The 14125-nt window shown below is 31.7% G+C and overlaps 1 protein-coding gene across 3 annotated transcripts in view; it reads left to right on the forward strand.

Moving 5' to 3' along the window:
• Positions 1-14125, forward strand: part of ATRNL1 (attractin like 1) — a 739265-nt gene that overhangs the window by 242819 nt on the left and 482321 nt on the right. For all 3 annotated transcript variants that reach the window (XM_058544074.1, XM_058544075.1, XM_058544076.1), the window contains one exon: positions 4043-4095. In XM_058544074.1, the coding sequence (XP_058400057.1) occupies positions 4043-4095 (53 nt within the window). The remainder of the gene's footprint in view (positions 1-4042; positions 4096-14125) is intronic.

A 14125-nucleotide genomic window follows, 5' to 3' on the forward strand; every position in this document is an offset into this window, starting at 1 on the left:
AATTCTTTCCTCCATATTGTCAGCTCTGTTCTTTAAAGATTCCAGATTCTCCTTTATCTCTTCCATTGTGTTCTTCATCTCCATCAGTACTGATTGGTTTTTCTTTATGATTTCAATCTCTTTTGTGAAGAAACTCCTAATCTCATTGAATTGTTTGTCTGTGTTATCTCGTATTTTGTTGAGTTTTTTTTATGATAGCTATTTTAAAATCACTGTCGTTTAGGTTATGGATTTCTGTGTCTTCAGGGTTGGTTTCTGGGTGCTTGTCATTTTCCTTCTGGTCTGGTGATTTTATGTACCTTTGCATTGTGGTTCCTGTATTGGCTTTATTTTTCCTCATCCTGGAAATATCTGGTGTAATTTCCACCGCTGCCACCGTGTGGGGGTTAAGGGCTGTGTAATCTGAGCCTCCTGCGCTCTGCCCCAGCTGTTTGCTGTGATCCACAGGCCGCTTGGTCTGGTTGGATCACCTGAGCTGCAGTGTCTGGCTTGTACGGAGAAGGGGGGGCTCTCTCTTTTGCCCACTGGGTCCCTGGCGGAGGGGGCTTCTCGCTCGCCCCTCGTTATCTGCTCTCCTGGAGTGCTCAGATGTTGATGGTAGCCCTGTAGCTGTTCTGAGTCCTCTATGAGGGAGTTTCGCACTGGCTGAGAGAGCCCGAAGAGCTACAGTTTCCCCGCAGAGGGCCGCCCCTCCCCCCTCTCTGGGACTCACTCGGACTGGGATCACTGATCTGATGGGGAGGGAGAGGAGTTCTCCTTACCTCTCCTCACTTCCTCTGAGGGCCCAGCATGTTCCTCTCTCAAATGTGTGGCAGTGTGGATCTTTCCGATCTTGCTTTTCACTGTCTAGGAGTCCGTTATTGGTCTGTGACTGTTCCTTTTGTTGTATCTTGTCAGGGGAAGAGTTTACGGGAAAGCTCACTCCGCTATGATGCTGACGTCACTCCAGTCCCCCTTATTTTTAAAGAGTTCTTTATAAATTAGGGATTTTAGCCCTTTTTATGTGACATATGTTGCAAATATATTTTCTCCCAATTTGTCCTATGTCTTTTGACTTTACTAGTGGCATTTTTTTTTTTACCATGCAAATATTTTTTTCATGTAGTCATATTTCTTAATATTTTTTATTTTTATTTTTTTTCTTAGTCTTTTTAAAATTGTATTTAGAATTTTATTCATGGTTAGGAAGCCTTTCATTATATCTATGTTGTTGTGCAATTTACTCATCTTTTCTTCTAATATGTTTAAAGTTTTACTTTTTACACTTAGGTCTCTGATGCATTTAGAGTTTTTTTGTGTGTGTACCGTGTGAGGATTGGATCTGATTTTATATTTTTCCAAATGGCTATCCAGTTGTCTCAATACTGTTTGTGAAAAAGACTATTTTTACTGCAGTCCTTTAAAATATTACTTTTATCATATACTAGATTTTTAGTATATGATAGTTGAGCCTGTTTCTGGAATTTCTGTTCTGTAACTTTGGTCTTTCTATTGATATGCTAATACCACACTATTTTAATTATATAGACTTTGGGTATATTTTAATGTCTTTTAGGTTTAGCTCCCCTCAAAGTTCTTCCTTTTCATTGTTTTGCTAGCTATTCTTATATGTTTACTTGTGCATGTGAACCTTAAGATTCACTTTTTATCACATTTTAAGCTCTTTGGAAATTTTGTTGGATCTAATTAGACATTATCTTTGAAATTAACTACCTTCCTGATGATGTTGAGATGTCCTAATGAAAAATAAGGAATGTCTTTCCATTTATTTATATGTACTTTCTTGTTTTTCAGGCTGAGTTTTATGCCTAAAATTTTATTATGTTTCCTTTGGAACTATTTATATCCTTTGTTGTTTGTAGGCACTAGTGATTCTTTAAATGATACCTGAAATTAAACTACCAAAAATTGATATTTAAACTCAACTCATAATTATACATTTGAAAATACTTCTAATAATGCAAAATTATCTCAATATTATTGATTAATGTAAAGCACTTTTGACAATATGTTTCTAATTGCTTTTTTGATTTTGAAAATTTAAAAGAGAATGTAATTCTTATATTGGATACCTTCAAGAACACTGTAAAGTATTTCGGTTTACTTCTTAAAAAGATGGTGTTAATTTCTTATTTCTGTTGAAATTCTGAGTTTGAGTAATGAAAGCTAGCAAAAGTTACTTCCTAAACAAGAGCATATAATTCATCCTTCTGAGAAAATTTATGGTTTGGAGAAAAAATTTTAACCATTCCTTTGTAAAAATTATGTTATGTTGAAGGTAAACATATTACAATAATTTCCAGTCCAATATAATATATAATTTGAATAAACTGAATACTATTAACAAAAATGAAAACTTTATAATTTTCATATTGGAAAATAAGTTTGTATCCAGAGCTCTTAAAGTCAACATACAGATCAAGTAAAAAGTACTTAAGATTCCTTGTCATTTGTCAAAGTTAGTCATTTTAGATTGCTATGGGACTTTGAAAGCCATCTATTGAGGCAAGTAACATATGTAGGGAGTATAATGCATAACAATGCAGGGTATATTATGTTGAATATTTTTCTATTCTAAAAGTAGTATTGAGATACTCACTTGGAATAAGTCAAGTTTATTTTTTGCAACAGAAAAAGAAATTATATTGGTATTGTAAATCAGTTCTTTAGTGTATATATATACATATATATATATATATGTATACTTGGTACAAAGTGATGGGATTTAAGGAGGCAAGCCTAAAGAAAGGAACAATAGTATAGGACTAGTATAGGTTCTGAAGTGCTTAACCCAGCAATAATGAGTATGATCATTTTCTAAAGCTAGAAAACTGCTACATGTATCATACATTTTAAAAGGAGCATTTGGAGCAGTTATGAAAAACCTAACTTCCAAAGTTCCTTTGTTTCACAAAGAATAAAGTTAGTGGTATAAAAGGCTGTTACATTTTTACTTTGATTTTGTAGTTAGTGTAGAAAAAGATTTACTCTTCAACTCATTTTTTTGCATAGATAGAAAAACTAGCAAGCACGTGGCTGGAAAATGCATTCAGAGTGTAACCTAATTATTTAGCTTCTTATTCTCAACTGTTTAGCCCTTTATTAATTATAATATATATGTATTAAAATTATTCCTCTGTTCTAGTTAACTCTACTAAAATAAAGACATTTTAAGAAGGTCTTTCTCACCTTTTAAACTTTTATGCATAATTTAAATATTGTCACTTTATTCAGTTACCCTGTTGTATACGTTTTATAATAATTTATTTTGGAGGGTGTTCCAAGAAGTAACATTATGCAAAACCAGGCTATATCTCTGTTAGGCACTAATTGTCACTTTAATTGTATTCTAGAAACAGTGATTGAAAAATGTTAACCTCAGAAATTTTGAAAATACTTATAATTTTCTCCCACTGCTATAGTTGACCATATTTTTGAAGAATTTAATTTAACTTAGAATTCATGAGTTTGAATGCTCATATGTTCTTTCACTTTTTATAATCTGCTTCCATGAATTCAGTTTGAGCTCCTGAATTTAGAGTTGGATGATTTAGAGAAAAGTCTCCATTACAAAATTGAGGAGATCTTTTTTAAAATACAGATTCATTGGTGTAGAAACTGGGGAAAAGTATATTAATTTCAAAGAATACAGGAAGTAGAAAACAATGTGGGTTTATGAATTCCCACAATTTTCTTCCTCTACTTAAAAATGTCTCTATATCTTTATCCAGACTTTCAATTCCTCCTCATATTATTGAGGAGAAATACATATCCCCAAACTCATCATCTTATGGCATCTGCCTTACGACATCCCCTGTATTCCTTTTGTGTGTGTTTGTCTTCACTTATTTCTTCTCTCACTCATACTCACATATAGGCTTTCTACATTAGGACTTTTGAAGATTTGTTTTTAAAACTTAAATTAATGGTGTAGTGTTTAAGATGTTTTAATGTGGAGTTTAATTACTTTTTTGCTCAAAGAAAAACATGAGGCTTTTGAATTTTGTTGTTTAATAGTAAATGAGTTTTTGCATTTCTACAGATGTGACTCTGAAAATCGCTATGTTGGTAATCCACTTAGAGGAACATGTTATTGTAAGTATTTATATTTTTTCATTTTAAATAGTTGTTTTGTACAATTATTTAGTTAAAAAAATTCATAACTGATGCTGTCATTTCTGTTACCATTTTTATTTCTTCAATTTTATAATACAACTCCATATATATTGCTAAGAAAGACAATATCTTTTTGCTATATTCTCTTAATTGTATTTGGTGCATTTTTTTCCTACTCTGAAGAATGAAATAGTAATACATTTTATTCTGAACATGGAACAAAATATAGAACTTGAGTAAACTCAGCTGGATTTTAATGTAATCTTTTTCATTATGAATAAATTTTGAACAAATAGAATTTTGTAATAGATTTTTGCAGGGGGCAGTTTTGGTCATTACTAAAAAGCTGTAGTGATTTTGTGCTGAAAGATACTTTCGTTAGATAATGATCATATGATAGATGTATGTTAAACTTTTTAAGAAACAACAAACTATTTCCCTAATGGTTGTACCATTTTACATTTCACCAGCAGTGTATGAGAGTTTCAGTTCTTCAAAATCTTGCAACATTTTGTATGGTTAGTCTTTTTAATTTTAGCCATTCTAATAGGTGTGTAATGGTATCTAATTCATTTATTTGCATTTCCCTAATGACTAATGATGTTAAGCATTTTTTCATGTGACTGTTTGCCATATGTAGATTTTATTTGATGAGGTTAAATCCATTGCCAAATTTTTAAAATTGGATTGTTTGTATTATTGGGTTTTCAGGGTACTGTATATATTCAAGATACAAGTATTTTATCTGATGTATGATTTGCACATATTTTTTCCTAGTTTGTGGCTTGTCTTTTCACTCTATTGAGAGTATTTTTTTGAAGAGCAGTTTTTAATTTAGACGAAGTTCAATTTATCACTTTGTTCTTTTGAGAAATCTTAGTCTAACCTAAGCTCACAAATATTTTCCCCCTGTTTTCTTCTGAAAGTTTCATATTTTTAGGTTTCCATTTAAGTATATAGTCCATTTTGAGTTAATATTTGTATACATTTCAAGGGATGGGTCAAAATTTTTTTTCTCCACGTGGGTATCAAAATGTTCTAGCACCATTTGTTTAAAGACTATCTTTTAACCAATGAATTGCTTTTACCCCTTTGTCGAAAATCAGTTATCCATATATATATATAAGACTGTATAAGACTATTTCTGAACTCTTTATTCTGTTCCATTAATTTGTTTATTTTTATGCCAATATAGCACTATTATAATTAACTTGATACAGGGAATAAATACTATATGATTTCAAGACTTATTATAAAGCTAAGTCTTGAAATCATGTAGTATTTATTCTCCAATTTTGTTCTTTCTTTTCAAACTTGTTTTGGCTATTCCGTTTCCTTTGTGTTTACATATGAATTTTAGAATCTGCTTGTCAGTTTTCACAAAAACATATGCTAAGATGTGGATTGAGATTTTGTTTAGTTTATAGATAAATTGGGGGAGAATTGATATCTTACTATAGTAAGTCTTCTGACCCATGAACATAGTATATCTCTTTTATTTCCTTAATTATTCTTCAGTTTATTCTCAGCAATATTTGGTTGTTTTCACTGTGTAGTTATTTCAGTTTTTGTTGGATTTATCCCTACATATTTTATATTTTTGATGCTATTGTAAATAGTATTTTTTTTAATATTTCATTTCTGATTGTATCTGGTATGTACAACTACAATTGATTTTTATATTGATTTTGTATTCTTCAGCTTTGCTAAACTCACTTATTAGTTTTAATACCTTTTTTTGTAGATTCCATCATATTTTTACATAGATAATCATGAGTTCTGCAAATAATGGAATTTGATTTTTTCCTTTCCTCTCTGGATCCTTTTTATTTCTTTTTCTTGCCTTAGTGCATTGGCTACTAACTCTGGTACCATATGAAAACATGTGGTGAGCATGCAAATATTCTTGTCTCATTCCTGATCTTAGAGCGAAAGCATTCAGTCTTTCAACATTAAGTGTGATGTAGGTTTTTCCTAGATGCCTTTATCAAATTGAGGAAATTCTCTTTCATTCCTACTTTGCTGAGCATTTTTGTCAGGAATGAGTGTCTGTTTATGTCATATGCTTTTTGTGAATCAATTGAGGTGATCATAAGGTGTTTCTATTTTACTTTGTTAATATAGCAATTTTAGTTTTTAAAATTAATAAATGGTATAACATTGTATGGATATACCACTTTATTTTTGGTCCATTCACCAGTTGATGAACACTGGGATTGTTTCTAGGCTTTGGGTATGATGAAAAATGCTAATATGAACATTCAGATGGTCTTTGTGTAGACATATATTTTCATTTTCCTTGGGTAGATTCCTAGGAGTGGAATTGCCAGGTCATATTATAAGCTTATGTTTAACTTTTTAAGAAACTGCCAAATGATTTTACAGCATGGCTGTAACCATATTACGTTCCCACTAGCAATTTATAAATGTTTCAGTTTTTCCACATCCTCGTCAACACTTTTTGTTGTCTGTCTTTTTGATTGTAGTCATTCTAGAGTATGTGTGGTAGTATCTTGTGGTTTTAATTTGCATTTCTCTTATGACTAATAATGTTGAACTCAATTTCAAGTGTCCATGTCTGGAACATGTTTTGTTAGATGTGTAAAATACTAATTTCCTAATACTTCTGTTGCTGTTTTAAATAGTATCTTTTAAAATTACATTTTCTATTTATGTTTGATATATAAAAATAAAATTCATTTTAGTACATTGATATGATATTCATCAACTTCAGTGAACTCTGTTATTAATTCTAATGGTTATAGATTTGTTTGATTTTTAAATGTAGTTAATTATATTACATGCAAATAATGACAGTTTATTTCTCCCTTTCCAATTTTTTTATCCCTTTATTGGGATGGTTTGGATCTCTATTTCAGTGCTGAGTCAAAACGATGGTAGTAGACATCACTGTCAAGTAGAGAGTTTGCTATATTTTATGGAATATTCCCTATATCAAGTTAAGAAAATTCCTGTCTATATTAGTGTGCTACAAGACTTCATCATGAATGACTTTTTTTCTGTACATTGTTAAATGTGAAGTTGCATTAATTGATTTTCTAATGTAAAACGACTTTTTATTCTGGAGTAAACCAAACATTAAAGTTAAGTTGTATTATTTGGGACACTGCTAAATATTGTTTATATTTTGTATAGGATTATTTTCAGTATAAATGAATACAAACTATATTTTTATGTTATTTTTCCTAATGAAATGACCTTTCACTGTAATTTTTAGTTTTTCTTTTCTATCTTCATATTGGGTAACTACGGTAATAGCTTTTAAAAATGAATTTGAGAAGATTGCTTTCTTCTTTTAGAATAGGAATAGTTAAAAATATTAGATATTAAAATTAAATTTATTTTAACTAAAATTAGTTAAATTAGTTGAATATTAAATATTAAAAACTTCAAAGATTAGCTAAATTCAACCCAGATCTCGGGGTCTGGTGCATTTTTATTCATAGCTTTTTTGTTCCTCATTTTTTTTTTAATAGAATGAGCTTTTGGGTTTATTCATCCTTTTCACTGATTTTGTTTTCTAGTTCATCAGTATTAGGTTTTGTGTTTAGTAATTTCCTTCTCTCTTATACTTTTTAATTGTTCTTGTTTTGCCTACATTTGGTATGTTTTCTTAATAACATTATTTTCTACATAGTTTATGGTTGAATTTGTCATCTTCTTTTTATATATATGTAAGAATTTTGTCATTTCCAATTAGGTAAATCTTTTTAAAACCATCTTTTAATTATTTCCATAATTTTATTGAGAATGTGGCATGTAAAATCCCAAATCTTATTAAGGTGTTTTTTCTGGTTATGGGACATTTGACACTGTTTGGAGACATTTTGGTTTATCACAACTGGGCATGGGGCATGTGTTCTATGGACATCTGGTGAGTAGTGGCCAGGGATGCTGCTACACCTCCTACAATGCACAAGACAACCTTCTTCGAACAAAGAATTATCTGGCTCAGAATTTCCAGAGTGCTGAGGTTGAGAAACCCTGATTTAGAGGTTTAATCAGATTCAGATTTGGTGTTGGAGGAAACACTATTTCATAGGTGGTTTTGTGTTTTTCATCTAGCAGAAGCACATAATGCTTGCTAGTCTCTCTTTACATTCTTAGCAGACATTGATACTCAATGTTTAGATTGTAATTGATTAGGCTTGCAAAACTGTGATATTCCAATTCTTTCTTCATTTTTTGATTGGAAAATTTCTGTAAAAACAAATTTCCTCTCATCAGATATTGGGTTACTCACTGCTACAGTTCATCTAGGATAGGCGTGATAAATGCAATAGACTTTCTTTTTATTTACCAGTTTTCAAAGTAAAGAATTGTTTCCTCAATATTTCTCAAAGGTGACAACTAGTTTTTTTGTTTTTGTATCATAAACTTATGGACTCATACATATTTAATATGTTTCAACCTGTTTTCAATTATTATTCTTACTGATGCTCAAATTATCTATTTTCTATGTCTTTTAAATTATCTTTATTCTCTATCTTTTCCACATTCATTTTGTTTTTCTTCTTTCAAACATTCTTGATTTTATGGGGATATATTTTTGTCTTATTTTTTAAAATTAGAAATTCCTTTTTGATTCTTCTTGAATCTTAACTTTTATTGTGTCCCAAAGGAGTACCTAGTTACAGTTATGGACACCTATAAATTATATTTCATTTTTTAGAAATAATAAATATACTAATATTTAAGCTTTTTTTGTGTGTGTGAGAGGAAGATTTGCCCTGAGCTAACATCCGTTGCCAATCCTCCTCTTTTTTTGCTTGAGGAAGATTAGCCCTGAGCTAACATCTGTGCCGGTCCTCCTCTATTTTTTGTATGTGAGATGCCTCCACAGCATGGCTGATGAGTGGAGTAGGTCTGCGCCGGGGATCCGAACCTGCAAATCCGGACTGCTGAAGTAGAGCATGCAGAACCTTAACCACTTGGCCATGGGGCCCCCTAATATTTAAGCTTTTGTGTTTAAGACTAAGAGAATTTTTCTTCTAGATCAATGCTGTACAAAAAAGTAAAAGGAAACAGGTGAAATCAATTTTAATAATATATTTTATTTAACTCAACATATCTAAAATATGTAATTTTAACATGTAACAGTATTAAAAAATCATCAGAGATATCTTACTTTTTTTTTTAGTTTTTTTTCAAACTAAGTGTTTGAAATACAGTCTGTATTCTATATTTATAGTAATGTCAATTAAAATCAGTCACGTTTCGATTGCTCAATAGCCACATGTGAATAGTGACTATCATATTGGACAGCTCATCTCTAGATTATTTAGGACTCTCACTCTCTTTTAAAAAAGGAATGGTCATTAAGCACTAGATGGCAGTCGTGTCATTTGTTATGAGACCTTTAAAGCTTAATAATGTTTGAAAGAAATGGTGTTAAAAAAGAGAAAAGGTCAATAGTTCTTGTAATAGTGTTAATGGAAACTATTCTGCTTTTAAAGATTCAAGTGAAACTTAAAATGCAGGTCCACACTGTAACTTAAAGCAATTGAGTGCAACGTGGTGTTAACTTAATTGAAAGTAATACACCAGCAGTTGTATCCAATAGACAGTTTTAGTAGTTTTTCAAACTTCAGTTTAAAACCCAAAACTGAATGTATTAGAAAGCTGTCATGCCTCACATGGAAGAAGAAAGAAAGTTTTTTGCAATGATATCTAATTTGATTGACCCTTGTAAATGCTGAATTACTCAATTTATCTTGGCAAGTATAAAGTAGTAGTCACAAAGTGGTGTAGTTTCTTTTTTCTTAAATGCTTTCTTTTCAATTATAATAACAGTTATAACAAAGAAAACCTGAAACACAAAATGAAAGACTGGACTATGAAAATGTTAGATAGATGGTATCTTTCAGTGAGTAGAGTCCGAGGACAAAAAGTCACTTTCTCCAGTTGTCTACTTTCTGCTCCTATACATTAATTCTTTAAATACTTATAAAGTCCAAACTGCTAATTATTGTGTTTTAGTATATTTCCAAGCAATCTAACATGTTTTGGCTTATTTCACCTTTTCCTCTTTGAAAAATTACTGTTTTATTTTGTATTTCTTCTATTGCCATTTAGAGTTTAGGGTACAATTTTGTGATGATAATAATACACTGCCTCTTTTAAGAGCAAGGTATTTAATTAGTACTTTACATTCAGTGCTCACCTCTCCCACTCATCACATCTTACCTTAGTTTATATTACCAAAAGAATGAAATATTTATCCATTCATCTCACTCTAAACTCTTTAATTATTACTGGTTTATTTAATTAATCTTTATGTCTTGGACTGAAAGACATTATTTATAAGCATATTATTTTATTGGATTTGATTTTTTCTTTTATTTGATAAACGAGAGATAATATTTCTAATAAATGTTAGTATAGCTATAAATTAAAAAAAGAAATATTAATCTCAATTTATTTACTTAAAATCCTATGTCATACAAAACAATGAAAGCAATTAAAACTTGAATTAACCTTGTATTTAATGTGATTATTTGTTTTGTTCTAAAATGGAATAAAAGAATTTTCCTGTTTTAAACTAAATATATTGTATTTCGTTAATGTTTTATATGAGGTTTTTTTTTTTTTTTGGTGAGGAAGATTGGCCCTCAGCTAACGTCTGTTGCCAATCTTCTTCTTTTTCCTGAGGATGATCAGCTCTGAGCTAACATTTGTGCCCATCCTCCTCTACTTTGTATGTGGGATACCGCCACAGCACAGCTTGGTGGGTGGTATGCAGGTCCATGCCCGGCATTCAAACCTGCGAGCCCTGGGCTGCTGAAGCGGAGTGTGCGAACTTAACCACTGTGCCACTGGGCCGGCCCCTTATATGGCTTTTGAACCAGTCAATGTAAATAGCTGTTTAAGTAGGATGTGGCTGGTCCATCTGCAAATAGAGCAGAAGTGCCCTTGATGAACACAGAGAATCTAAATTCTTATGTTGCACAGATTGAAGACATGATGGATTGAGGATTATCTGACAAAACAGAAATGAGCCACATGGTTGGCATTGTAACCTTATTCTTTGATTCATCAGTATTTTTATTAAATATCCCAGTAATTTTCAATGTTCATTTCAGAATTGTTTAATATTTTAGCATATTCCAAAATGCAGGATAATATAGCACAGTTATGAGAAAGTTAAAAATAGCTGAGAGAAAAAAATTGCTATTGAATTAATCTAGAAGAGAGATGAAAAATTTATTTGACTATATATTTTATAATACAAGTGTTGTGTTATCCTGGTTGTGTAGATTACAGACTCACTGTAAAAAGAATTAAATAAAACAAAACAGTTTAAGGAAGAAAATAAATATGTTTGGAAACCTCCCACCAGGGCTCCCAAGTGGAGTCGTCCAGTCTGTGTCCTCTGCCAAGGTGCCCAGCTGCAAGGAAGAGGGCAGCTGGTATCCCTTACTTTTCTAACTAAGCCATGGAACCTAGTGAGGGCTTATCTGCCTGGAGCAAGGGTTAATAGTTGCTTATTTGCATAAAGATTCTGAATGGGCTGATGAAGTATATTCTAAATACTGCATGCCTTTCTAAAAAATCGTGTCCTGAGAACAATTTCACATAAAAGAGGTTATAACATATATAATATTCTTATTGTGAAGAATTTTCTTCAGAGATATATAGCTCATTATTTAACAACATTTATTAAATAAAACATAGTTTTTGTCCAAAGTAGAAAGCAACCACCTGAGTTTAGAATAATGATAATACTAGTTAACCTTTATTGAGCACTTACTGTGCCAGGCTATTCTAAGCTTTTTATATTTGTTAGCTTATTTAATCTTCAAATGAGAAGGGTATGCTTATTATCCCCCTTTTTTATTTTAGGGAACAGAGGCAGAGAAGGTTTAATTAATCTGTGTAAGATCACACAGCTGGGAAACGGCAAAGTCGGTTTCAATCCAGGCAGTCTGGGTCTATAGCCCACCCTCTTGACCACAGGTGATAAAACGAGAGCAACAAAAATTAGCAATATATTTAACCTGAGTTGTTTTTATATGAGTAAAATAAAACAACATGTTGAAGGAAATAAAAAAAGGATCTAAACAATTAAAAATTCATACCATTTTCTCAAATGTCTTCATATGAAAATATCATACTTACCAAAATTGATATATAAATTTTATGCAGTTCTGATTGGAATTTCATTCAGTTCAGTTTTTTGAAGCATCTGCATTAGAATAAATTATCTTAAAATTCATTTTAAATAATACACTTTTAGAATATTTAGTAAAATCATGAAAAGGAAGAATAGTGAGAAATTCCCACCTGATAGATATCCAGGTATACTGTAACTCTGACTATACTGGTTTCCATAATGGTATAGCAATCAATGAATAAAAAGAGTCCAGGATTAGATTCCTGAGCATTTTGGGAATTTATATGGTGACTTTTACTTTTATAAAAGTCCTTAATGACTTAAACTGCTTGTTCTTAAATATCCCCGACTTTATCTTAGATCATGGCTTTTGCATTTACTATTTTTCTGCCTCAAATATTCCATCTCTAGCTAATATTCCACTCCTACCTAAAATGGACTCCCTTGGGTATCACAATAACCTTTTTTCCCCCCATTCTAACACTTACACAGTTTGAAATTCTCTCTCTTGTTTGTTTACTTGCATGTGGATTTTCTTTACTCACTAGAATGAAAGTCTGTGAACCCAGGACCTTCTCTTGTTGGAACACATACTTAGAAAAGTATATGACAGGTGACACGTTTTCAGTAAATATATAATGACAATACACATATAAATTATCAATAAACAAAGGAATATACTGTATTGTGGCTGTATGGGAAAGTATTTTTTTTTTTTTTTTGTGAGGAGATCAGCCCTGAGCTAACATCCGCCAATCCTCCTCTTTTTCTTCGCTGAGGAAGACGGCCCTGGGCTAACATCGGTGCCCATCTTCCTCCACTTTATATGGGACACCGCCACAGCATGGCTTACCAAGCAGTGTGTCGGTGCGCGCCCGGGATCCGAACCAGCGAACCCCGGGCCGCCGCAGCGGAGCGCGTGCACCCAACCGCTTGCGCCACCGGGCTGGCCCCGGGAAAGTATTTTTATTCATTGGGTGTTTGACCAAAAATGTTTGAAGGTCATGTTATAGGTTATCAAGTAAAAGTTGCTTTACATTAATTTTTAAATTTATTTACATAAAGTAGTACAATTCATCATTGAAGAACCTTAAGCATCAGTCATTCATTTAAATAAAAATGAACTTCAAGCTTTATTTTTCTACTTAGCCTGTGGAACATTTGCTTCAAATAAAATCTAAGCAGATTCTCATAGGTCATTGCAAAATAATGGAAAGTTTAGCTACTTGGAGATACTATGAAACAAAGGAAAGTGGCTTCTGAAGAGATCTGGCATATTATTTGAAAACCCCTAAATTAGAATCATTGATGTATCGGCATTGGTGATCATCGTCCATCCTCTTGTAGTCATTGATGGAAAAGGTCAGACCCAATGAGTTTAAGTGTATATCCTAGACCACACAATCAGTCATTTTCAGAGTGTGGATAACAAAGGTTCTGTGCTTTTTCTGTGATACTATATCTAACAAATATTCAACTTGCAAAATTCCCACAGTAGATTTTACCTCTGGAATTATTCTAAATGTTCCAAGCTCAATAGAAATTCTTAATTAATAATTGTAAGCATGGATAGTACTGTTCAGCAAGCAAGGAAAACTAATATTTATTGAATATTTATTATGTGCAAAACATTTTAATGTTAATTTTTTAATTTAGTACTCACCAGGTTGACATAGTTTTTTCTCCTTAATTTACTTACTGAAGAGTTACACTATTAGAAATTGGAGAGAGTGTCAGTTATTGGAATTGACTCACTTTTGTTTATTCATTCAACATATATTTATTGACCAACTACTTTGTTGGACTCTGGGGATATTACAGTGAATAAAACAAGTTCTGCTCCATTGAAGCTTATAAATTAGTAGGGAAAATAGA

The sequence above is a fragment of the Diceros bicornis genome, chromosome 6 (assembly GCF_020826845.1).
Source record: "Diceros bicornis minor isolate mBicDic1 chromosome 6, mDicBic1.mat.cur, whole genome shotgun sequence".
Lineage (NCBI taxonomy): Eukaryota > Metazoa > Chordata > Mammalia > Perissodactyla > Rhinocerotidae > Diceros > Diceros bicornis.